This window comes from Myotis daubentonii, chromosome 15, assembly GCF_963259705.1.
Source record: "Myotis daubentonii chromosome 15, mMyoDau2.1, whole genome shotgun sequence".
Lineage (NCBI taxonomy): Eukaryota > Metazoa > Chordata > Mammalia > Chiroptera > Vespertilionidae > Myotis > Myotis daubentonii.
The window spans coordinates 3761694-3787679 of record NC_081854.1 but is presented as its reverse complement, the minus strand read 5'-3'; the positions used below and the strand labels follow the sequence as shown (position 1 = coordinate 3787679).

At 56.4% G+C, this 25986-nt stretch overlaps 1 protein-coding gene across 1 annotated transcript; it reads left to right on the top strand.

Annotated features, from left to right (window-relative positions):
- Nucleotides 1-1762: 1762 nt before the first annotated feature.
- On the top strand, nt 1763-25294 carry PRKCG (protein kinase C gamma). Its single transcript, XM_059665820.1, has 18 exons — nt 1763-2216; nt 2621-2652; nt 3585-3667; nt 10240-10351; nt 10565-10696; nt 11727-11883; nt 13058-13192; nt 13337-13424; nt 13671-13700; nt 15731-15880; nt 16974-17162; nt 18507-18598; nt 18692-18754; nt 18872-19010; nt 20733-20813; nt 22335-22442; nt 23964-24104; nt 24351-25294. The coding sequence occupies exons 1-18, from the start codon at nt 2047-2049 to the stop codon at nt 24546-24548; spliced, it is 2100 nt and encodes a 699-aa protein (XP_059521803.1). The 5' UTR covers nt 1763-2046; the 3' UTR covers nt 24549-25294.
- Nucleotides 25295-25986: the final 692 nt, after the last annotated feature.

The following is a 25986-nucleotide window of genomic DNA, read 5'->3' as shown; positions in this document are numbered from 1 at the left end:
CGGGGCCGTGGTTGCCCTTGGCAACAGCGGGGCTCCCAGCGCGAGCTGGCGGGAGGGAAGGAGCACGACCAGCGAGGGACGCAGGTGGAGGGGGCCGGGGCGGGCGGGGTGGTGGCGGCAGGAGGAGACCCGCAGGGCCGACGTTCACGTTCGGAGAGACCCCCCCACCCCCCAACAAACCCTCGAACAGCTGCGCAGAGAACTCCAGAGCCGGAGAGGGACAGGGACTGAATCGCAGCAAGAGGGAGGGAGAGACCCCACCCCAAGGTGCAAAGAGAGATTCATAGAGTCAGAGACACAAGTAGAAGCGGGCGAGAAAGGGACAAAGATGGGGGGCGAGAGGGAGCGAGACCGCCGCCCCCCAGGAACAGAGGAGGGATTGGGTTAGGAGAGGCACCGCAGGGAGAGAGGAAGAGTCAAGCAGGCGAACTGAGGGACTGAGACAAAATGCATTTACCAAGACCGGCTGGCTCGGTGGATTGAGCTCGTCCCATGGACCAAGAGGTCCCGGGTTCGATTCCCAGTCAGGGCACGTCCGCGGATTGCGGGCTCGATCCCCAGTGTGGGGCGTGCAGGAGGCAGCCAGTCAATGAGTCTCTCTCATCATTGATGTTTCTCTCTCTCTCTCTTCTTTGAAATATCTTAAAAAAGAAATTTAAAAAAAGATGGCTAGGGTTGAGAGAGAAATGAACTCTCCTAGAGAAAGACACAGCGGGGGTGATTGACAGAGACACCCAGTCACCGAGAGACAGAGAGACACTCAGAGAAGAGACGGAGGCCAAGGCATTTGCAAGGACAGGTAGAGAGAGAGGGAGGCATTTGCAAAGACAGGTAGAGAGAGAGGGAGGCATTTGCAAGGACAGGTAGAGAGAGAGGGAGGCATTTACAAGGACAGGTAGAGAGAGAGGGAGGCATTTGCAAGGACAGGTAGAGAGAGAGGGAGGCATTTGCAAGGACAGGTAGAGAGAGAGGGAGGCATTTGCAAGGACAGGTAGAGAGAGAGGGAGGCATTTGCAAGGACAGGTAGAGAGAGAGGGAGGCATTTGCAAGGACAGGTAGAGAGAGAGGGAGGCATTTGCAAGGACAGGTAGAGAGAGAGGGAGGCATTTGCAAGGACAGGTAGAGAGAGAGGGAGGATTTAGGGAGCGGCCCCCACCCAAGGCCCAGAGAGGCCCACAGGATGAGTGACAGACGCAGATGGGAGAAAACAGAGCAAGAAAAACGCTCAGAGACCAGGAACGAAAAACCCACCCACCAGAGAGCGGGCGCGCGCCAGGAATCCACGGGGAGGAGCAGCCAGTCACCGAGAGCGACACCCCCGAGAGCGACACCCCCAGGGGGAGACAGAGACAGAGAGATTAAGAGGCTCCGAGAGAAAAGTCAAGACTCGGGGTGGCCTCGGAGACACCCAGCTTCCCCGGGCACGGCTTGCTGGGTCCCCGCCCCCGAGTGCAAAGTTTGGGCATTGAACCAGAGTCACAGCGATCCGCGGGGTGCTGGGGGTACCGGGGTGCTGGGAGCCAGGAGGCGCTCGAGTGGGGGCCGGGCGACAGATTGGGGTGGGGGAGGGCACCGCTCCGAGGACGCCCCTCCCTCCAGCCAGCCCCCGGGAGGGTGCGGGGCGCGCACGTGTGTTTGTGGCGGAGCTGGGGGAGGGTGTTTGGACGTCGGTCCGGCGTGGAGGGAGGGGGACGCCTTTAAGCCGAAACCCCGCCCCTCGGTCGTCATGGCAACGCCTCCCCCCACCCCGGGCTCCCACATTTCAGCAGGTGCCGGAGCCCAAGCTCCCACCACCGCCGCCGCCCGTGCCGCCGGCTGTGCGCGCCCCTGCCCCGGGCTCCGCGCCCCGCTCGCCCGCTCCCCGCAGGCGCGCCCGGGGCCCCGCTGCCCGCCCCGCACGCCCGCTCCCCGAGGTGCCTCGCCCCTGTCCTCCGCTCCTCGGGATCTCCCCGGGGCTCCTCGGCTTTCCCGAGGCGCCGGCTCCCGGCCCTTCCACCTGTTCCCCCCGCGAGGCAGGCACCTGGTCCCTGCGGCGCTCCTGGGGCCATGGCGGGCCTGGGCCCCGGCGGAGGCGATTCCGAGGGGGGCCCCCGGCCCCTGTTCTGCAGAAAGGGGGCCCTGAGGCAGAAGGTGGTGCACGAAGTCAAGAGCCACAAGTTCACCGCCCGCTTCTTCAAGCAGCCGACCTTCTGCAGCCACTGCACCGACTTCATCTGGTGAGGACGGGGCGGGGTGCCTGCGGGGCCAGGGCCCGGGGCGGAGACCCCTGCCACCCGGGGTCCCGGAGTAACGAGGAAAGAGGGGGCTGTCATCCTGGCTCCGGGTCCTAGGCTTGGGGGGCGGGGGGTTGGGTTCAGAAGGAGGAGGAGGTGCTGAGGGTCCTGGGCTCCTGGGTCTGAGGGAGGAGGGGCTGCGGGTCTGAGGGAGGAGGGGCTGGGGGTCTGAGGGAGGAGGGGCTGGGGGCCAGAAGGTCTCTGGGTTCTAGAGAGAGGAGGGGGCTGGGGCTTAGACTCCTGGCTCCCGCGGGAGGAGGGTCAGAGGCCGCCTGTGGCTCGCAGATGTGGGGGGGGGGTGGCCCAGGTTCCCCTTTTCTGCACTGACAGCTCCTTGCCCCTTGCAGGGGCATCGGCAAGCAGGGCCTGCAATGTCAAGGTGAGAGCTGGGACCCGGACTCCCGGGACCCTCAGGAGGGGGCAGGCCGGGGCCCCGAAGCCCGGGCTGCTTGACACACGTGTTCTCTGGTCCCCAGAGAGGCGCGGGGGAGCCCGGGGCGGGGGGTGTGGCAGAGCCGCAGCCTGTGGCGGGGCGGCAGCTCTGGCGGCGGGGCCACCGCGGAGGTGGTGCTGGGGGCCCCTCCCTTGGCCGGCTCCAGGTGGGGACAGATATTTGGAGAATCTGTTGCCATGGGAACGGCGAGATTGGGAAGGGGAGGGGGGCTGAAGATGCAAAGTCAGAGCCCTACTCCCCCCCCCCCCACCCCAGGCTGCCGTCACCATGACAACATCAACCGGTCCCAGGCAGGGGCAGGCCGGGTGGGGTCAGCCCTGGGCGGGTGGTGGGGGCCGGGTGGGGCCCGCAGTGACAGGGGGGCGGAGAGGGGGGCGAGTCCCCAAAGCACCAGCTGCCAGGCTGGGAACAGAGTGAGTCAGGGAGGGGGCGGCCGCAGCGGCGCCCCCAGACTCACTCCTGCCCAAGTGGCTGCTCTCTGTTCCGTCCAGGACTCTTCTTTGGGGTTCCTCTCTCCCCTCTCCCTGCCTGCGCCCTTCCGGCTTTCTCCTCTCCCTCTGTGGCCTGTGCCCATCAGCGGGGTCCTATTCTCTCTGTGTGTCTGTCTTTCTCTCTCTCCCTCTTCCTGTCTCTGCTTCTGTCTCTGTGTCTGTGTGTCTCTGTGTCTCGCCGGCCCGTCTGTGCTCTGCCTTTCTCTCTGTGATGCTCCGATTCTGTTTCTGTCTTGAATGTCCACCTCCCAGTCTCCCCGTTGAACTCTCTGGGGCAGGGTTTGCGCCTCGCTGGCGTGCTTCCTGTCGGGGTCCCTCTCCTTCTGACTCCCTGTCCCCGGGGGTCTCTCTGATTCTCGCCTCCAGTCTGCAGCTTTGTGGTGCATCGCCGATGCCACGAATTCGTGACCTTCGAGTGTCCAGGCGCCGGGAAGGGCCCCCAGACGGACGTGAGTGCCCACACACCTGGTGGCTCCTCCTCAGGCCGCGCCCCGCCCTCACCCCCTAGGCGTCCGTCCCAATTTCTCCTGCTATTTTTAAGGCTGGGAGGGGAGGGGGGGTGCTGGAGAGATAGGGGGAGCCGGTCTGGCCCAGATTCCCTGCCCTTGGCCTGGAAAGGGGGGGAATCAGAGGGGACTGAGCCAGGCGGGGGACACAGGTGGGGGACAGAGGGAAGGCAGGGGTGAGGGGGCCAAGGACTGGCGCTGGAGGCGGGGCTGTCAGCCGGTGCTCAGGAGATTTAACAACAGAGCTGAGGGGCAGAGGGAGAGAAATGTGATGCAGGCCCCGGGATGCTGAGATAAGGAGAGAGAATCTCAGAGATGCAGGAAAAGATAGAGGCTCTGGGAGAGAGAGAGAGAGAGAGAGGGAGAGAGAGAGAGAGAGAGAGAGAGAGCTCGCAACGCACAGGAAGAAGGCAAAGGGGATGTGGACAGGCAGACAAGGACGGAGACACTCAGAGACAGGGGTGCAGGCACGCAGAGAGCCGAGGACAGAAAATGGTGGGTATGGAAAACAGCCGAGGTTCTGAGACAGGGAGGCCCGGAGAGATCCGGCAGTACACATGCACACACACGTGCACACACAGATTCCCAGTGCGTGCACACACATATGCACATCCCCCATGTGCACGCACACCTACATATACAATTCCCCACGTGCACACACACTTATACGCACAGATCCCCATGTGCACACACACTTATACACACAGATCCCCATGTGCACGCACACCTACATATAGTTCTCCATGTGCACGCACACCTACATATACAGTTCCCCACGTGCACACACACTTATACGCACAGATCCCCCATGTGCACACACACCTGCATATACAGATCCCCCATGTGCACACACACCTACATATACAGATCCCCATGTGCACAGACACTTATACATACAGGTCCCCATGTGCACAGACACTTATATATACAGGTCCCCTGCCGAAACCGGTTTGGCTCAGTGGATAGAGCGTCGGCCTGCGGACTGGGGGGTCCCGGGTTCGATTCCGGTCAAGGGCATGTGCCTGGGTTTCGGGCACATCCCCAGTGGGAGATGTGCAGGAGGCAGCTGATCGATGTTTCTGACTCTCTATCTCTCTCCCTTCCTCTCTGTAAAAAATCAATAAAATATCTAAAAAAAAACAAAAAACAAAAAACATACAGGTCCCCCATGTGCACAGACACCTGCATATACAGTTCCCCATGCGCACACACACGTATACATATAGTTCCCCGTGTGCACACACACTTATACATACAGATCCCCATGTGCACACACCTGCATGTACAGGTCTCCATGTGCACACGTGTGCATATACACTTCCCCATGTGCACACACCGTGGTATATAGATCCCCGTGTGCGTACACGCACATATAGTTTTTTATGTGTGCACACACAGACACCTACAATTTCTCCCTCCCTCCCCAGCCCCACCCCTCAGGGGCTCACAAGAACAGCCCATCCCTGATCCTCCCCTCACGGTCTGTCTGGCTTCAGGGTTCTTTTCTCTGTGCCCCAGTCCCACTCCCCTATAACGTGGGGCCGACCCGCTAGTGTTGAGCAGTAGAGTCTTCTGTGGACACGCCTGTCTGTGTGTCCAAGCCTGAAGCCACCGCCTCCCCGCCAGGGAGCACTTGAGAGAGGCTGGGGTGCCTGAGGGAGGGAACGCTGAATCCCCTTCCATTTGAACGGGTTTAAACTTAAATGGCCACACGTGCACAGCCTCTACCTCCCGGGTCAGCAGAAAGCTAGACATCCCAGGCTTGTTCTGACAGTTGAGTGAAATCAGGCAGGTGAGGCGTCTCGCCCAGGCTTAGAGATGGTTTTCTGATGAGTAGATGGAGCAAGAGGCAGGGACACAGCCGCACACACAGAAACATCTATGAGTCATGTTGCCAGCTTGTCAAGTGAGAACATGGAAGTTTCCGTAGAAGATGGGACTTCACAGAACATGTATTGAGCACCCCTGTCTCCCAGCACCCACAAATGGTATCCATCAGCCGCCTCCCCTGCCCACCTCCTCTGCCAACGCCTCGGATTTATCCCGTGTTCGTGGCGCACACTCGGCAGGGATGGTGACTAGTAGAGGATTGAATCCGCACAACAGCTTTTGGGGTTCGGTTCTGGTCCTGTCTTCATCTGACAGAGACCCCCCCAAGCCAGATGCCTGGGCTCCAGTCACAGCACCTCCACGTGTGGGTTCTGTGACCTTCCAGAAGGCCGCTTACCTCTCTGTGCCTCCTGGGTTCCCCGCCTGTAAACTGAGGGAGCCGGGAGCTAGATCATCATGCCCACCTCATAGGATCGCTCTGAGAAGCAAATGAGTCAAAGACTTGGGACCGTGCCTGGCCCATGGCAAGAGACGAAATGTGAGTTATCGTCGTTGTTAAACTTATTACTGCTGCCGATGCCGGAACAGAGGGGAATGGTGAGGAGGTAGTCTTTCCTCTCCATCCATCTGGCGTCATTTTTCTTCTTCATGCTTTAAGAAGGAGACTTGTTATTGATTTCTAGAGAGAGAGGAAAGGAGAGGGAGAAAGACAAACATTGATGCAAGAGCAAAACATCCATCAGCTGCCTCCTGCACACCCCCTATTGGGGAATGAGCCCACAATTCAACCCAGGCATGCCCCCTGACCAGGATCATCGAACTAGCAACTTTTCTTTTTTTAAAAAAATATATTTTATTGATTTTTTACAGAGAGGAAGGGAGAGGAATAGAGAGTTAGAAACAGGGATCAGCTGCCTCCTGCACACTCCGCACTGGGGATGTGCCTGCAACCAAGGTACATGCCCTTGACTGGAATCGAACCTGGGACCCTTGAGTCCGCAGGCCGACGCTCTATCCACTGAGCCAAACCGGTTAGGGCGAACTAGCAACTTTTCATGCTGTGGGATGACACCCAACCAACTGAGCCACATTAGTCAGGACTCTTCTTAAGGCATATATATATATATATATATATATATATATATATATATATATATATATATATATATATATATTTACTGATTTCAGAGAGGAAGGGAGAGGGAGAGAGAGAGAAACATCAGTGATGAGATAGAATCATTGATTTGCTGCCTCCTGCACACCCTCCACTGGGGATTGAGCCCACAACCTGGGCATGTGCCCTGATTGGGAATTGAACCTTGACCTCCTGGTTCATAGGTCAACTTTCAACCACTGAGCTATTTCAGGGGCCGGGCTTCTTAATGCCTTCGATCTCATAAGTAACATGGGTCAAAGGCTTAAGCGCTAAGGGCCTCACCAGTATGACTTCCATTAAGTCTTCACAAGACCCCTTGCAGGGAGGGCTCACTTCCCTGACCTCCCCCTGCCCCCCATTTTATTTATTTATTTGTTTGTTTATTTAAATATCTCCTCATTGACCTCAGAGAAGAAGGGAGAGATAGAAACATCAATGATGAGCGAGAACCATTGATCGGCTGCCTCCTCGAGCATGTGTCCTTGACTGGAATAGAACCCTGGACCCTTTAGTCCGAAAGCCAGTGCTCTATCCACTGAGCCAAACAGCTAAGACCCCCCCTCCCGGGCCCCCCCCCCCCCACTCCTCCCTACACACACTTTATAGGAAGGAAGCCTGGGTCTCAGAGGGGACTGGGGCCCACAGAGCTGGGTATTGGGCAGAGTTAACATGTGGACCTGCCGCCTCTCCCTGGAGCCCAGCACTGTCCCCCCCCTTTTTAAAATATATTTTATTGATTCTTTACAGAGAGGAAGGGAGAGAGATAGAGAGTTAGAAACATCGACGAGAGAGAAACATCGATCATCCGCCTCCTGCAACATCTCCCACTGGGGATGTGCCCGCAACCCAGGTACATGCCCTTGACGGGAATCGAACCTGGGACCTTTCAGTCCGCAGGCCGACGCTCCATCCACTGAGCCAAACCGGTTTCGGCAGCACTGTCCCCTTTGCATAAGGGACTTTCACCTTGAGAATAATAACAGCTTCTACCCCTGGGCTCGCGTGTGCCCGCCACCCTGCTGGGGCGTTCACTCCCAGCATCCCGTTCGGCAGGCAGGAGCCCTTTGATGCAGGATCAGCTGAGTATCTTCAGAAGCCAGAGCCCAGAAAGAGATCTCGGCCGGCCGCCACCAGCACCCCCTGCCACCCAAGTCTCCTCCGACATAGGATCGCCGCGGAGCTGCCAAATGCATAGAAGTCCCGGCGTGTCCTGAATTTTCACCCTCCGATAACTCTTGCCGGTGCATCCTTCGCACAAGGCAAACATCAGATGATTTAACACTGCGACCTTGGGGGGGGGGTGGGTGGTGGTGGGGGAGCGAGAGAGCTTTACTGGTGCCCTAAATTCTCGCTTAATTGGACTCTAGACAGTTAGCAACGCTTCAAGATATAGATTGTTTATTTCCACTGGGCAGAGTAAGGGCGCTACGGCTCACAATTGGACGTGAACTTGCCCCAAATCGCACAGCTCGGAAATGGCCTAGCTCTTAATTCGGAGCTATGTGGGGGCTGCAGTGAAATCACTGATAACGCCCTAGCCGGTTTGGCTCAGTGGATAGAGTGTCTCGGACCAAGGGGTCCAGGGTTCAGTTCTGGTCAAGGGCACGTACCTTGTACCTGGGTTGCAGGCTCCTGGGGGGCGGGGGGGGGCGGGCCTGGTCCCAGCGCCTGCAGGAGGCAACCAATCGATGTGTTTCTCTCACATGGATGTTTCTGTCTGTCTTTCCCTCTCTCTTCCACCCTCTCTAAAATTCAATGGAAAAATATCCTCGGATGAGGATTAAAATTATAATAATAATAAAATAAATGTTAAAAAAAATTAAAAAAATGAAATCACTAACAACCACCACAGCAATACTGAGCACATTTAACACTCTAGGCCCTGCTGTGTGGTTTACACTTAATCCTTCATGTAGGACACCGGGGCCCTATAACTGACAGGTCAGATTCTCCATCCCACCAGGGGCCCAGAGAAGGCAGATGGTCAGCAGGCAGTGACAGAGACAGACCGTGAATGATCACGAGCTCATAGTGGACCACAAGTCCTCAAAAAACAGCCTGCGTGAGGTGTTAGGTGTGGGGGTTATGGGACTTTGGAAGCCCCACCTCCTTCAGGCATGGCCCAAATGCCACCTTGTTTGTTAGTAATGCCTTCTGGTTGTCCACTATTTCAAATTTCAGCACCCACCTACTTCCCCGCCCCGCCCCCCTCCCCTCAATCCTGGCAGGCTCCTTCCTTCCTTCATTTCTCTCCAGAGCACCTATTACCATCCACACTACAATATATTTGTCATTCTTTTTTTTTATTTCTTTTTTGTTTATTATTATTAGTTAAGGTATTACAAATGTGTCCTCATCCCCCCCATTAACCCCCAACCTCCCCTTATTTGTCATTCTTATTTTCTGTCTCCCTCCACTGGAAAGCAAAGGTCATGTGGACAGGAGTGTTTTGGTTTTTATTAAAAATAGGAATTGCCCTAGCCCGTTTTGCTCAGTGGATAGAGCATGGACCTGCGGACTGAAGGGTCCCGGGTTCATTGCTGATCAAAGGCATGTGCCTTGGTTGTGGGCTTGATCCCCGGCCCTGGTCAGGGTGCGTGTGGAAGGCAACCAATTGAGGTGACTCTCTCACATTGATGTTTCTCTCTGTCTCTCCTCCCTTTCACTCTCTCTAAAAAATCAATGGATGCCCGGCCAGTATGGCTCAATGGTTGAGCATCAACCTATGAACCAGAAGGTCCCAGGTTTGATTCCCAGTCAGGGCACATGCCCAGGTTTCGGGTTCAATCCCCAGTGTGGGGAAAGCAGGAGGCAGCCGGTCCATGATTCTTTCTCATTGATGTTTCTCTCTCTCTCTCTCTCTCTCTCTCTCTCCCTTCCTCTCTGAAATCAATAAAAAAATATATTTTTTAAAAGTCTAAAAATTAAAAATAATGAAAAGTAAAAATCAATGGAAAAATATCCTTGGGTGAGGATTAACAAACAAAAAAGAAGCTAAAAATTAAAAAAATGCCACCAATTGCCGAATATTAATCTCGTATCCTGCTACTTTGCCGAATTCATTTGTTAGATCTAGTGGTTTCTCGGTGGAGTCTTTAGGGTTTTCTATGCGCCATATCATGTCACCTGCGAATAGTGACAGTTTTACATCCTCCCTTCCAATGTGGATGCCTTTCCTTTCTTCTCCGTGGCTGATGGCTGTGGCTAGCGCTGACAGAACCATCTCGACTAACTTGTTCCTGATTTTAAGGGAAACGCTTTTCGTTTTTGCCCATTCATTAAGTATGGCGTTGGCTGTAGGTGGACAGGGATTTTGATTTGTTTTGGTTCACGGCTGGGTCCCGGCACCTAGAACAGAGCCTGGCTGGCACACAGTAGCTGCTCAATAAATGCTGAGGAATGAGGGAGAGCGAGGCGGAGCCCCGGCGAGGCTGGGAGAGCCAGGCAGGAGGAGGAAGAGCTCCCAGGGCTGCTCGCGGAGGCTTCAGACACCCAGCCCGCCCTCTGACCCGCCCCTCTGCGCCCCCAGGACCCCCGGAACAAGCACAAGTTCCGCCTGCACAGCTACAGCAGCCCGACCTTCTGCGACCACTGCGGCTCCCTGCTGTACGGGCTGGTGCACCAGGGCATGAAGTGCTCCTGTGAGTGAGTCTGCGCTCGCTGCTCCAGCCAGAACCCAGAACCGGGGTTGGGGGATGGGCGGGGGGGCGCGCATCTGGGGCCCCTGCAGAAGCGCAGCATCTGGCTTCGGGGAAATGCCGGGGAGTGGAGCCCCGGGTCCCGGCGGGGCCTGAAGCGCTGCCCCTGGTTTTGTCTCTCCCCTCCCCCCGGCCCGCCCCTCCCTTAACCCCCAGGTTGCGAGATGAACGTGCACCGGCGCTGTGTGCGCAGCGTGCCCTCCCTGTGCGGCGTGGACCACACGGAGCGCCGGGGGCGCCTGCAGCTGGAAATCCGAGCTCCGACGGCGGATGAGATCCACATCACGGGTGAGGCCCCGCCCTCGGAGGCCCCGCCCCTCGGAGGCCCCGCCCACATCAGACCCCGCCTTCAGAGACTAGCACCGCTTGGCCACGCCCCTTCGAGCAGGAGCCCCCATCTCCGCCTCTGGCAACTTTCAGCCCTCCCTTTTTTCCCTTCATTTTTAAAAAAATATATTTTATTGATTTTTTACAGAGAGGAAGGGAGAGGGATAGAGAGTTAGAAACATGGATGAGAGAGAGAAACATCCATCAGCTGCCTCCTGCACACCCCCCACTGGGGATGTGCCCGCAACCAAGGTACATGCCCTTGACCGGAATCGAACCTGGGACCCTTCAGTCCGCAGGCCGATGTTCTATCCACTGAGCCACACCAGTCAGGGCTTTTCATTTTTTAAATATTTTTTTTTATTGATTTCAGAGAGGAAGGAAGAGGGAGAGATAGAAACATCAATGATGAGAGAGAATCATTGATTGGCTGCCCCCTGCACGCCCCCCACTGGGGATCGAGCCTGCAACCCGGGCATGTGCCCTTGACCAGAATCAAACCTGGGACCCTTCAGTCCGCAGGCTGACGCTCTATCCACCGAGCCAAACCTGCTAGGGCTTCATTTTTTTTTTAAAATTACTGATTAAGGTATTACATATATGTCCTTATCCCCCCCATTGACCCCCACCCCCCTAATCATGCCCTCACCCTCACCCCCTGTTGTCTGCGTCCATTGGTTATGCTTATATGCATGCATACAGGTCCTTTGGTTGAGTCCTTTTAATGGCCATGCAAAACCTCAAGGCCCTTGAGAGGGAGGGGGTGAGAGAACGGCCAGGTCCTGACTCCTGGGTCCTAACGGAGGAAGGTCTGATTTGGGGGCAAAGGGCTCTCTCTATGCCCTGTCTTCTGCGTACTGGGGAGGGAGGTAGACAGCAAAGACTCCTGGGCCAGGAGAGAGTTTGGAAGTGTCCATGCTGACCAGGGGTGGGCTCGAGGCCTCTTCCTGGATCTCTAACCCCATCTCCCCTCCTTCCCCTCCCCGTCCAGTCGGTGAGGCCCGCAACCTCATCCCCATGGACCCCAACGGTCTGTCCGACCCCTATGTGAAACTGAAGCTCATCCCAGACCCTCGGAACCTGACAAAACAGAAGACCCGGACAGTGAAAGCCACGCTGAACCCTGTGTGGAACGAGACCTTTGTGTTGTGAGCCTCGGGTTCAGGGGGGGCTGCGACGGCTGACAGAGGATGATCTGAGGGTCCTGGTGGCTCACAAGCCCCCCAGAGAGCAGCTGGTGGGAGGGGTTGGGGTAGAGGGAACGCCCAGAAAAGAGCAGAGAAGGAGGGGGAGAAGGAACAGAATGGTTGGGGGAGATCAAAGCCCAAAGCCCCCCCCCCCCCCCACTAAGAGTGAGACAGAGATGAGGAAGAGTTGGGGGGGAGGAGGAGAGAAAGAAAGAGAGAGCTAGCTTAGTTGGTTAGCCGTGGTCGGCAAACTGCGGCTCGCGAGCCACATGCGGCTCTTTGGCCCCTTGAGGGTGGCTCTTCCTAAGCCTTAGGTGTACCCTAATTAAGTTAAGAACAATGTACCTACCTATATAGTTTAAGGTTAAAAAATTTGGATCTCCAAAGAAATTTCAGTCGTTGTACTGTCGATACTTGGCTCTGTTGACTAACGAGTTCGCCGACCACTGAAGCATTGTCCTGATAACACCACGGTTGAGGGTTCCAGGAGTCCTCCAACTTTTTAAACAGGGGGCCAGTTCACTGTCCCTCAGACGGTTGGAGGGCCGGACTATAGTTAAAAAAACAAACAAACTATGAACAAATTCCTATGCACACTGCACAGATCTTATTTTGAAGTAAAAAAACAAAACGGGCACAAATACAATATTTGTATTTGCATGTGGCCCGCGGGCCGTAGTTTGAGGACCCCTGGATCCCTGGTCAGGACACATACAAGGCACAACCAACGAATGCACAAGTTGATGTTTCTCTCTCTCTCTCTAAAATCAATAAGGGAGAGAGAGAGAGAGAGAGAACCCTAGAATGAGACAGACGGAATAGAGGAGTTTGGGAGCAGAGGGGTGGTGTGATGGGTGATCGGGTGGCAGGGAAAGAAAGAGACACCAATTGACACAAAGGCAGGGACAGAGACCGGAATAGGACAGAGACCTGGGGGCAGGTATGGGGAGGGGCCAAGCCTGGGGGAGTCAGAGAGAGCTCTCCAGGCAGGGCCCTGGTGTGGGAAGACCCTTCACAGACCCCAGCTCCCTGGCGTCGCCTCCTGCCCAGCAGGGGATGAGGGGGGAGCGGGGCAGCAGCAGCAGGGCCCCTCACTCTGCACCCCCGCCCCCCCACTCCCACCCCGTTCCCGCAGCAACCTGAAGCCGGGGGACGTGGAGCGCAGGCTCAGCGTGGAGGTGTGGGACTGGGACCGGACCTCCCGCAATGACTTCATGGGCGCCATGTCCTTCGGGGTGTCCGAGCTGCTCAAGGCGCCGGTGGACGGCTGGTGAGGGCCAGGGTGGGCGGCGGGCGCGGCCACCTCCCTCTGTGTGTGGGCTCCCTCCTGCAGGCCGACATCATGCTTCCTCCCGGCCCCTCTTCCCTTATCTCACCCTTTCTCTCCATCGCTCTGTCTTCCTCGGTATGTCAGGTACAAGTTACTGAACCAGGAGGAGGGCGAATATTACAATGTGCCCGTGGCCGATGCTGACAACTGCAGCCTCCTCCAAAAGTTTGAGGTACCCAGCCCAGCCCGCGCCCCCCGCCCCCCACCCCCTACACGCCCAAACACCTTCTGGTCCTGGGACTACAATTCCCAGAAGGCCCTGGGGCTCCTTCCTTGGCTTTTCTAAGGGGCTCCTGCCTCAAGGTCTGATGGGAATTGGAGTTCCTATTCATCCCTGCAGCTTGGGAGTTTGGGGGGTGGGTGTCCCCCACCTCCTACCTCCCTGGGGCTCTGACTCTGGCTTTCTCCCTCCCCCCAGGCCTGTAACTACCCCCTGGAACTCTATGAGGTGAGTGGCGCTGAGACCTGGAATGGAGACATTGTCATTCCTGGGATCTGTGTGTTTCTCTCTCCCCTAATATCGGTCTTCATTTCCGCACACATGGGCCGAACACATACCTGGTGGCAGGGCTATGCTTGCTGAGTAGTCCTAGGTGAACCTGACTCTCAGGTAACTCCCCGAGGTAGGGACACAGTCACAGGTATGATAACTTAAATCCCAGGGTGATGTGCTAAATCGGAGTCCAGGGCACTAAAGAGGCACAGACTAACCCAGTTCTTTGGGGAAAGCTAGTCAGGGAGGACTTCCCTGAGGAGGCACCACCAGAATTAATCCTGGAGTTTTTCTATGTATTTATCAGGGTGGCCTCGCTCTCCTCCATTCATTTACTCGCTCACTGAGCACCTGTTTCCGGAAGTGTCAGATATGCCAAGCCCTGTGCTGGCATCTCCTCTTTCAGTGTCGGTGAAAGCTACCGAGAAATTCACCCGCAGAAGGAATATGTATGATGATGGAAAGCCTGGGGCACTGGGCACCAGGGAGGTCCCGGAGGTACCTGGCCCTGCCTGGGAGACTCAGAGAAAGCTTCCCAGAGAGGTGGGGCCTGGAGGACGTGCAGGGTTCCCCAGCAAAGGAGAGGGACCCCGGGCCAAAGAAGGAATGTTTTCTCCCTCATTTATCCGTTCATAAATGTTTTGTCGAGCCCCTCTGTGGGTAAGGCAGGGCCCTCGTCACCAGGGATAGAGCGGGGGAACAAGAGAGGAAAAACATTCCTGCCCCATGAGGCTTCACGCTGAGAAAGACGTGAAACAAAATAAACGAGAACATGTTAGAAAGCAATGAGCCACGTGGAGAAAAATCAGCATTAAGGAGGGTAGGGCGTGTCCTGGGAGAAGTGTTTGTGGTTTTAACTGCAGTAAGCAGAGAAAGGTTCACTGAGAAAAGGCAGGGAGGCAAAGATGGGAGGGAGGTGAGAGTGAGCCACGAGGAGAGGAGAGCGGAGGAGGGCCTTCCGGGCACAGGGAACAGCACGTGCAAAGGCCCTGAGGTAGGGGGCAGGTCTACAGTGTCTGCTGCACAGCAGGGAGGACAGGCTGGGGGCGGGGGAGAGCAGGAGGTGGAGCCAGAGAGGGAAGATTGTGGAAAGAGCCTTGTCATTCATTGGAAGGATTTTGGCTTTTAAACTCAGTGAGATGGGAAGGCTATCGAGACCACACAGGTGGAGCAGCAGGCCCAGGGCACAGGGGTGGTGAGGGTGTTCAGACTCTGGGTCGGCTCTGAAGGTTGAACGATAGGAACTGCATTCCTGAGACCGCCCTCCATTCAACACCCTCTTGCTGAGACCGCTTGTATTCCAAGCCACGTGCTGGGTGACGGTGGAGAAACAGGAAGGAGGCAGACATAACCTGCCGTTCATGGACTTTGATTTCTGGCTCTGCGTATTGTCCACTGTGTGACGTGGGGCAAGTTACTTAACATCTCTGTGCCAGCTTCCTCTTCTCTAAAGGGGGTGGGGTGGGGTGCTAACAGGGTTTTCCAGAGGCTGAATGGCATACAGTAAGCTCTAGAAGGGTTATTTAAATAATAAATAAACCCCCTGGCTCTGGAAAGTCCTAGAAAGTTCTTAAGCCAAGCAGGGGGCGGGGACAACTTTTATTTACTCTCCATCTCTCCCCACCCTTTTCTTTCTTTCTTTCTTTCTTTCTTTCTTTCTTTCTTTCTTTCTTTCTTTCTTCTTTTTTTAAAATAAATTTTTATTGATTTCAGAAAGAGGAAGGGAGAGGGAGAGAGAGATTGAAACATCAATGATGAGAGAGAATCATTGATCGGCTGCCTCCTGCATACCCCCTACTGGGGATCGAGCCTGCAACCCAGGCACGTGCCCTTGACTGGAATGGAACCCAGGACCCTTCAGTCCACAGGCTGATGCTCCATCCACTGAGCCAAACCGGTTAGGGCTGGATGCTGTCTCTCTTAGGGGTAGCCCCCCTGTCCCTGTGGGGGATCTGACTACCTCGGGGTCTCTCCCTTTCTCGCAGCGGGTGCGGATGGGTCCTTCCTCTCCCATCCCCTCCCCGTCCCCTAGTCCCACTGACTCCAAGCGCTGTTTCTTCGGGGCGAGCCCGGGACGCCTGCACATCTCCGACTTCAGCTTCCTCATGGTTCTCGGAAAAGGCAGCTTCGGGAAGGTCGGATTCCGGGGGCTCCGTGGGGGAGGGGAGGGTGTCTGGAGGGTGGTCACACTTCTGGTCCTCCGCCAGGAATAGGACTGAGTCCCCGAAGAGGGTTGGACGGGGCCCCTCAGGTCCCTGGAGAGGAGACACATGAAGATGTGACTTGCAGAGCATTTGAGGTCTTGCTCTGCGGCGTATGTCTTCAGTTTAGCTCAAATAAACTCACTAAAATTTTATTTTATTTTTGAATATATTTTTATTGATTTCAGAGAGGAAGGGAGAGGGATAGAGACAGAGAGAGAAACATCAATGATGAGAGAGAATCATGGATCGGCTGCCTCCTGCACGCCCCCTACTGGGGATCGAACCCGCAACCTGGCCATGTGCCCTTGACTGGAAACGAACCCAGTACCCTTCAGTACACATGCCAATGCTCTATCCACTGAGCAAACCAGCCAGGGCTAAACTCATAACAATTTTTAAAAAATATATCTTTGTTGATTTCAGCGGGGAAGGGAGAGGGAAAGAGAGATAGAAACATCAATGATGAGAGAGAATCATTGATTGGCTGCCTCCTGCATGTCCCCTACTGGGGATCAAGCCAGCAACTCAGGCATGTGCCCTTGGCTGGAATCGAACCTGGGACCCTTCAGTCCGCAGGCTGATGCTCTATCCGCTGAGCCAAACCAGCTAGGGCTACCAGTGGTTCTCAACCTTCTGGCCTTTTAAATACAGTTCCTCATGTTGTGACCCAACCATAAAATTATTTTCGTTGCTACTGTCATGTTGCTACTGTTATGAATCGTCATGTAAATATCTGAGATGCAGGATGGTCTTAGGCCACCTCTGTGACAGGGTCGTTCGACCGCCAAAGGGGTCGCGACCCACAGGTTGAGAACCGCTGGAAACTCCTAACAATTTTTAAAAAGAAAGATCAGGATTGCTTTCCCTGAGGGGATTTTTGGCAAAGGCAGGGCACCAGATCCCCGGAGAGGGAGAGGAAGGGCCTGAGGTTATTTTTTCCCCCTGTGTCCCCGAAAGGGAGGGCCAGGGACCCGCACCCCTGGGTGTCCCAAGACCGACTGGGCCTCTGGGCCTCCGTCCCCAGGTGATGCTGGCGGAGCGGAGGGGCTCCGAGGAGCTCTACGCCATCAAGATCCTGAAGAAAGACGTGATCGTCCAGGATGACGACGTGGACTGCACCCTGGTGGAGAAGCGCGTGCTGGCTCTGGGGGGCCGAGGCCCGGGGGGCCGGCCCCACTTCCTCACCCAGCTCCACTCCACCTTCCAGACCCCGGTAAGGAGGGAGGGAGGGGCGAGGCTGGCTCCAGAGCCCTGCCTCACCCCGCCCCCCCTCGCCCCCCATGGATCAGGCACCTGCTCCAGGGTTCTGAGCTGAAGCCAAGGCCAAAGCTTCATGCCCTGAGTGGGCGTGGCCAGATGGATGGGCCCTGTGTGGGCGGGGCCAGCCGAGTGGGCCCTGAGTGGGCGGGGCCAGCTGGATGAGCCTTAGTGGGCGGGGCCAGCCTGATGGATCCTGTGTGGGCGTGGCCCCAGCGAGCTTGCCTTGAGTGTTGAGTGGGTTGTTTTTGAGTAAAGGGGTGCGTGAAGAATGTCTTTTGAGTGGGTGAGCCCAGAACTGGGCTGGGAGAGTAGGTCGCCTCACTCTTGGATTCTGAATGAAGGACTCATCAAATAGAAGGATTTCCCAAGGTTGTGGAATGGGACAAGGGGGCTGAACCATTAAGGGTTTGAGAGGGCGTGACTCTACTTCCCAGAGCTCTGAGTGGGCGTGGCCAGCTTCCTGGATCTTCCTATTATTACGAGAGGCCTGGTGCACGAAATTTGTGCACTGGGCGGGTGTCCCTCAGCCCAGCCCGTGCCCTCTCGCAGTCCAGGAGCTCTTGGGGGATGTCTGACTAATGGCTTAGGTCTGCTCCCCGAGGGGCTAAGCCAGCAGTAGGACATCCTTAGCGCTGCCGCCACCATGGCTGTGCTCACCAGCCATGAGCCCGGCTTCTGGGTGAGCAGCCGTCATCCTCCTGTGGGAGCACACCGACCACCAAGGGGCAGCTCCTGCATTGAGCGTCTGCCCCCTGGTGGTCAGTGCGGTCATAGCGACCGGTGATTCTGCTGTTCGGTCGATTTGCATATGAGGGTTTTATTCTATAGGATCGTTATCAGTGTCATCACTTGCAGGTGAGGCGTGTACCTGTTGGCTCCTAACAGGGGGCCAGAACTGCTGCGTGCGTGTGTGAGTGGCTGTGAAAGAGGTTTGGGATTCCAGCAAATAGTGCATCTTCTTCTACTTCTTTTTCTTCTTCTCCAATTCTCAAGCTTCAATTCTGAGAGGACGGGACCAGAACACCTGTTGTTCTGAGTCACAGGCCATGGGGCAGGTGGAGGTTCTGAGTGGGCCTTGTTAGAATATTTTGGGTCACGGTGGGCGTGGCCAGTTGCTCTGGGTGTCTGAGTGGGTGGCCCCCCCAGCCTTTCATGTTTGTCTCCGGTGAACAGGAACCACCCATTTAGAAAGACAGCTCCGCTCACTTCCAATGCTGGGTGCACAGGCTGGCATGGACCGGCTGGTGGGCGTGTCCTTGCCTCTAAGACCCGCCCCCTCCCCCCCTGACCCCCCCAGGATCGCCTGTATTTTGTGATGGAGTATGTCACCGGGGGCGACTTGATGTACCACATTCAGCAGCTGGGCAAGTTTAAGGAGCCCCACGCAGCGTGAGTCTTGGCCAAGGTGAGGGTGGAGGGAAGATGGAAGGCCTGGAGGGGGGGCGTCCAGCCATTGACCTCTGACCCCACCCCCGCCTCCAGGTTCTACGCCGCAGAAATCGCCATCGGCCTCTTCTTCCTTCACAATCAGGGCATCATCTACCGGTGAGCAGCCCCAGGCCTTTCCATGGAGGGGGTCAGGCCCCTAGAGGGGAAGGGATGTGGACCTAGGGCTCTAGCCCATGGAACTCCATTCCTACTCACCCCACACCCGCATCACAGGGACCTGAAGCTGGACAACGTGATGCTGGACGCCGAGGGACACATCAAAATCACCGACTTCGGCATGTGTAAGGAGAACGTCTTCCCCGGGAACACGACTCGCACCTTCTGCGGGACCCCAGACTACATAGCTCCCGAGGTAACCCTAACTCCGCTGCCCTGGGCGCTCTCCAAGTCCGCTGAGTGGGCGGGGCTGGTTGTCTAGTATTCATATTTCGGGGATCCTGACCCTGGGGTCTTTTAAAAATATATATATATATATTTTAAATATATATTTTATTGAAATTTTACAGAGAGAAAGGGAGAGGGACAGAGAGTTAGAGACATTGATGAGAGAGAAACATCCATCAGCTGCCTCCTGCACACCCTCCATTGGGGATGTGCCCACAACCAAGGTACATGCCCTTGACCGGAATCGAACCTGGGACCTTTCAGTCCGCAGGCCGACACTCTATCCACTGAGCCAAACCGGTTAGGGCTAAGATATATATTTTTAAATTGATTTCAGAGAGGAAGGGAGAGGGAGAGAGAAACATCAATGATGAGAGAGAATCATTGACCAGCTGCCTCCTGCACGCCCCCTACTGGGGATCCAGCCGGCAGCCTGGGCCTGTGCCCTTGACCAGAATCGAACCCAGGACCCTTCAGTCCCCAGGCCGAGGTTCTATCCACTGAGCCACACCGGCCAGGGCTGACCCTGGGGGTCTTTACATGAGTGGTGGGTGTTCTCATGGAGAGCAGCTCGGAGCGGCCTGAGCATTCCAAGTGGGCGGAGCTGGGTCTCTACATAGGTAAAGTGGGCGGGACCTGCGGGTGAACGTTGGCAAAGAGTGGGGCCAGCTGGTAGGAACCCCAGGAGAGCACGGCCTGTGACTGGACTCTTCTAAGAAGGTGGAGAGGATTTCCAGTTCGTCTGAGTCGGTGGGGCCCATCCCCCTAGAACACTAAGCCAGTGGGGGCTGCCTCCTGAATATTTCAGGTGCAAAGGGTGTACGCTGGCTCTGTAACGGGGTGGAGCTAAGGATCTGGCTGCACCTATAGATAGTGTGTCTGCACTTTTCTGTGGGAGGAGGAGGTCGTGTGGGCGGTGCCATCTTTGATCTTTCCAGGTGACTCAGTGCTAGTGTCTGAGTAACCAAGATCAATGGTTTCAAAACCTGGCTGGTAATCAGAATCACCTGGGGAGGTTTTGAAAAAAAATACACACACATTCCTGCCTCTGACTCTGGCCTATTGAGGTTGGAATTCTTCGGGGCTGGGCATTTCTATTATTATTTTTAAAATATATTTTTATTGATTTCAGAGAGGAAGGGATAGAAACATCAGTGATGAGAGAGAATCGTTGATCAGCTGCCTCCTGCACACGCCACACTGGGGATCAAGCCCGAAACTCGGGCACGTGCCCTGACCGGCAATTGAACCATGGCCTCCTGGTTTATAGGTCGATGCTTAACTATAGAGCCAGGCCGGCCGGGTGGAATTCCTATTTTTAAACAGTCCCCTAGTTGACTCTGAAATGCATTTGAGAATCTCTGGTCTCTGAATTTGAAGCCTTATGCCCCTGATACAGTAATGAGTGGGTCCAGTTACTTCAATATTCTGGGTGGGTGGAACTTGTGACTTGGCCCTTAGATGGTCTTTGTATTTGGGACCAACGGGACATCCTAAGGAGGTCGAGTTTGTTTCCCAGATTTCCCAAAGAATGGAGCTCTGGCCCAGCTATCCCGGGTGGGGAGAATGTGTACTGAATACCCTTAAAGTGGGTCGGTGTCCAGGGGATGAAGCCAGAAGGGTCCTATGTTTCTTAAAGCACAAAGCATGGGTTCTTGCCTTCCATTCTCTCTGCCGCTGTCCCCCATAGATCATTGCCTACCAGCCCTATGGGAAGTCTGTCGACTGGTGGTCCTTTGGGGTCCTACTGTATGAGATGTTGGCGGGACAGGTAAGAAGCTGGGGAGAGGCTGGCTGGGCTTAAGGCAACACGGGGTGGGGCGCCACCTTGATCTCAGGAAAAGCCTGGAAGGAAGGTCTGTAGTGTCAGGAAGTGCTAAGAGGTGGGTATAGGTCATGCCCAGATAGCGCTGTCCGTGGTCCTGAAGTGCCATCTTCCCAGGATACCACCCCTTTCAAAGAACGATGCTTCAAATGCACAAAATAAAAGGATTACAAAGGAAACCGATCGTATTAAAATATGATCACCAATACTTTAAAGGTTTAATCGAACCTAATTTAACCAACTAAATAAATCTGATTTCAATATATACAGTTGCCTAAATATTAAACATTGGGATGTGGACATATATGTGATGTCCTGTTAATGAACTAAATTGTAATACATTTTTTAAAAATATATTTTATTGATTTTTTTTTTTTTTACAGAGAGGAAGGGAGAGGGATAGAGAGTTAGAAACATCGATGAGAGAGAAACATCCATCAGCTGCCTCCTGCACACCCCCTACTGGGGATGTGCCCGCAACCAAGGTACATGCCCTTGACGGGAATCGAACCTGGGACTCTTCAGTCCACAGGTCGACGCGCCACTGAGCCAAACTGGTCAGGGTGTAATATATATTTTTTTTAAAAATCCTCACCCAATGGTATTTTTTCCATTGATTTTTGGAGAGAGTGTAAGGGAGGGATGAGGGGAAGAGAGAGAAACATTGATGTGAGAGAGACACATCGATTGGTTGCCTCCTGCACATGCCCTGCAACCAAGGTACATCCCCTTGACCTGGAATGGAATCCATGGCCCTTCCATTGATGGGCCTACATTCTGACCACTGGACCAGGGCTCAGTAGTAGTATCTTGCAGGAACAGGAAGTACATAGGAAGGCCTGCCAGTCATTTTGAGATAGAGGTAACCGATATTTTGAGATATCTGCAATTCTAATGTGATTTAAAAAAACCAACAACACCCAACTATATATATCTGTGATTTCTCTTGGTGATAAAGCCACAAGTATTGCGGTGTTGCCCACATGCATAATTGAATGGAGTGCTACATTCCAGTTAGACATTTAAAAAAAAAATAAAGATGCATTCCGCCCCCCCCCCCCCCGCAAGTTTACAGGCCCCCTCCACTGAATAAACACTCTCTAGGCCCCACGTTAAAAGTCCTTGCATTCATGTGGCCCTTCCTATCCCCAGGAGACCGGAGACCTCTCACCCAACCAGAATGCTGGCGCAGCTTGCCCTGCGGCTTTCTCTCGCTTCCGTTTAAATGACATATTGCCTCGCCAACACCCTGCTGATGTACACAGCAGATACAGGGAGATAGAGCCACAAAGATTCAAAGATAGGAAATCGAAGCATTGGGGAAAGAGGGGGGAAGATAGAGCTTTGAGGAGGGGAGGTGGGGATTGTGTGCATGGTGGGGGATGAAGGCGTGGAGGCTGGGGAGAGATCCTCCGTCCGTCTGTCCGTCCGTCCCTGACCTGCTACCCCCTCTGCTTCCCTCCTCAGCCCCCCTTTGACGGCGAGGATGAGGAGGAGCTGTTCCAGGCCATCATGGAACAAACCGTCACCTACCCCAAGTCGCTCTCCCGGGAAGCCGTGGCCATCTGCAAGGGGGTGAGAGCCCCCGACTCCCAGATGGTCCCCCACTGGCACGCCAGGCGCCCCGCGGCCGCCCTCCGGGGCTGCCCACGCAGCCGCTGTGCATAGCGATTAGAAAGGGGCTCCCACCCCTCAACCCTGCTTCCACCTGCTGGAAAACCATTTATATAACACAGCGGTTTGTTAGGACAATAATTGGCTGCCCACTGCCAACCCCCCCCCCCCCCTTCAAGCATGGCCCCTGTTCCACCCGCCTCTGCCGCCCCCACTCCCCAGCTGGAGGCAGGGCCTGCCTCTCCACAGCCAGGCGGCCCAGGTGAGCCTAAGTCACCAGGTGTCCTCCCGTGGGATCTTGGGCCAGTCAACGGCACTCTGTAGCCTCGTCCCCTCTTCCTGAGTTAATGCGGGAGCAAGCGTGTAGCCTAGAGCAGCTTTCCACAACTTTCCCTGTCTCTCTGACTCTCTCTCTCTCTCTCTCTCTCTCTCTCTCGTCTCTCTCTCTCTCTCTCTCTCTCTCTGGGTTCTGTCTCACCCTCTGCCTCCATCTGCACACGATGGGGCTTCTGTGTCTCTCCCTTTCCTGTGTCCTTCGTTGTCTCCGTCTACCCCTTCCATCCTCTGTTCTCTCTCTCTCTCTCTCTCTCTTCTCTCTCTCTCTCTCTCTCTCTCTCTCTCTCTCTCCCTCTCCTTCTTCCCCCCCACTCACACACACTCTGGGTCTCGGGTCTGGGGCCGTCTCTCTCTCTCTGACTTCCCTCCCCCGCTCTTTCTGAGTCTCTGTCTTCATATTGGGTCCACCTGCCTCCCTCTGAGAGTTTGTCCTTCCGGTCTCTGTCCCCTTTCCCCTCTCCTCCCCGTGGCCTGTGTTCTCGGGGTCTCTGCCCTCCCTCCTGGTTCTCCTCCTCTCTCTGGATCTCTATCGCACCCCTTTTTTTGGGGGGGGGCCTTTAATCTTTCTCTCTCTTTTCCTTCTCCCTACCCCCTACCCCCTCTGCCTCTCTCATCCTCACCCTCCCCTGCCTGGGATTCCCGCACGCCCCCCCCCCCCCCCCACACACACACCTTGTCCACTTACTCTGGGTCTGAGTCTCCTCCGTCTTCCTCTTTTTTTCTTTTTTTTTATCTATCGGGCGGGTCTTTGTTCCTCTCTCTGGGGGTTTGTCTCTTGGGTCTCTAATCCCCCCCTCCCTCTGCCCCTCCACCTCCCTCTCTGATTCCGTCCTTGTCCACTTCCTCCCTTTCTGGGTTCCTCTGGCCCTCACACCCTCACGCCCTGATATTTCCTTCTCCGTCTGCTCTTGGGTCTGTGGGCTTGGATTCCATCTACCCCATTCTCACTCATTCCCTCCCTCTCTCTGCCTTTCTCCCCCCTCCCCCACCCCCACCCCCATCCTGTCCCCCCTGCTATCCTTCCATCCTCGGATCTCTATGCTTGTGTCTCTCTGTCCCTCCGTCCTTGTCTCTCTCCCCCTCTTTCTCTGGGCGCCCCCCTGTCTGGGACTTGTCTGTCCGTCCGTCTCTCTGTGTCCCCCACAGTTCCTAACCAAGCACCCGGCCAAGCGCCTGGGCTCGGGGCCCGATGGGGAACCCACCATCCGAGCTCACGGCTTCTTCCGCTGGATCGACTGGGAGCGGCTGGAGCGGCTGGAGATCCCGCCTCCGTTCAGGCCCCGCCCGGTAGGTCGCCTTCCAGAGCAAAACCTTGGTCCCTGGGGGTGGAGGTGGGGGGGGGGCACCCAGGAGCCCCAATACCTCTCTGATGAGCGGGCGCGGGGTTCCCTCTGCGGAGACCCCCTGAAGGGGGCCACAGAGGCCACAGGGACGTGCAGGGATCCCGGGGAGACAGGAGACGGATCTGGGGGGACAGAGACAGGTACCCCGGGAGCGGGCAGAACGTCACGGTTCCTTCCCCACGCCCCCCAGTGCGGCCGCAGCGGCGAGAACTTTGACAAGTTCTTCACGCGGGCGGCGCCCGCGCTGACCCCGCCGGACCGCCTGGTTCTGGCCAGCATCGACCAGGCGGACTTCGAGGGCTTCACCTACGTGAACCCGGACTTCGTCCACCCGGACGCCCGCAGCCCCGTCAGCCCCATCAGCCCCGCGCCGGTGCCAGTCATGTAATCCCGCCCTCCGCCGCTAGGTGTCCCCCCGGCTCCCTGCGCCGCGCGAGCCTCCCGCCCGACCTCCCCGCCTCCCGAATTCTAGATCCTGCCCCCCAGCCTTCCGGCCCCCACCCCTTGGGGGCTCGGTGCCCCCTGACGAGCGTCCCCCACTCCACTCCACAGTCTCTAGAGCCTCCCCGGGCTCTAGATGCCGCTGCGCTGAGCCCCAGAGTCTCACCCGCCGCCGTGTTCTGGACTCGGATCCCCCAGGTTCCAGAGCCACCCCCCCCCCCACCCCCTACTCCACGGACTTCTAGACTCCGACCTGGTAGCATCTCTGCCTCGTTCTTCTTTCCGTTCTTTTTCATTCTGGGAAATAGTCTCATGGGGTGGGCTGTTCCAGACTCGGGTTCCAGGACAACCCCCCCCTCCGAGGCCCCGCCCCCCGCCCCCCCCATTCTGGAGGTCCATGGGAGGCTGTGCCCCCTCACTCCAGTGCCCTCTTCCGCGCCCCGGGGATGCCTGGGGGGTGCGGGGAGCCTTTCCCGGCTGTTCTCAATCAGCTTTCGTTCTAGACTCCCCCCTCCTAACCCATCCCAGTCCCTCCCCCGCCCCCCGCCCCCGCCTGCCAGGTGCATGGCTCCAGTCCTGCTCGGAACCCCGCCCCCACCCCACGCCTGCCACTCTCGGGGACTCCCCCAGCTCCTCTCCTCTCTGCCGCTCCCATCTGGCCACAGCTGCTGGAGAATAAATTTGGGATGCTGACGCCGAGGTGTCCGGATGTTGTCTTCTCAGCTGGGAGAAGGAAGGGGGTGCGGAGGTGGGACAATGACTGCACTTAGAAGCAAACTGAGAGAATGGAGGGAGGGGGGCGGCAGACAGAGGGAAAGGGCCCTACTAGTAGCCGGTGTGGCTCCGTGGGTAGAGCGTCGGCCTGCGGACTGAAGGGTCCCGGGTTCGATTCCGGTCAAGGGCACATGCCACTGGGTTGCGGGCTGATCCCCAGTGGGAGGCGTGCAGGAGGCAGAGCCGATTCCATGATTCTCTCTCATCACTGATGCTTCGATTTCTCCCTCCCTCTCCCTTCCTCTCTGAAATCAAAATGCTGAGAGACAGGACTGAAGGGCACCCGTGCCCAGGGAGGGGGCGATGCACAGGGCATCAGGGAGGGACAAGCACCCACACACTTACCCGGGAGCACCGCACGCGCTCCCAGACACACGCTGACACCCAGACACTGGGGAGCCCTGAGCGGGGAGATGAAAGGCAAGCCTCCCACGGGGACACCCGGGGGTCGGATCAGAGGGATGGACCCCAGGACACAGAAACCTAAGCGACCAGAACCCGTGAGCTGCAGGATCAGCGACAGAGACGTCAGGCCGACGCGCCAACCGGGCCTCCTTCCCTTGACCCACTTGCGAGTCGGGGGAGTGGAGAGGACAGTGCAAAAGGGACTA

Excerpts from the sequence above, each read along its gene's own strand:
- PRKCG (XM_059665820.1), top strand. The coding sequence starts at position 2,047 with ATGGCGGGCCTGGGCCCCGGCGGAGGCGATTCCGAGGGGGGCCCCCGG. Across the intron at positions 3,668-10,239 it reads GGAAGGGCCCCCAGACGGAC|GACCCCCGGAACAAGCACAA; the intron begins GTGAGTGCCCAC and ends CTGCGCCCCCAG. Across the intron at positions 19,011-20,732 it reads CAGACTACATAGCTCCCGAG|ATCATTGCCTACCAGCCCTA; the intron begins GTAACCCTAACT and ends TGTCCCCCATAG.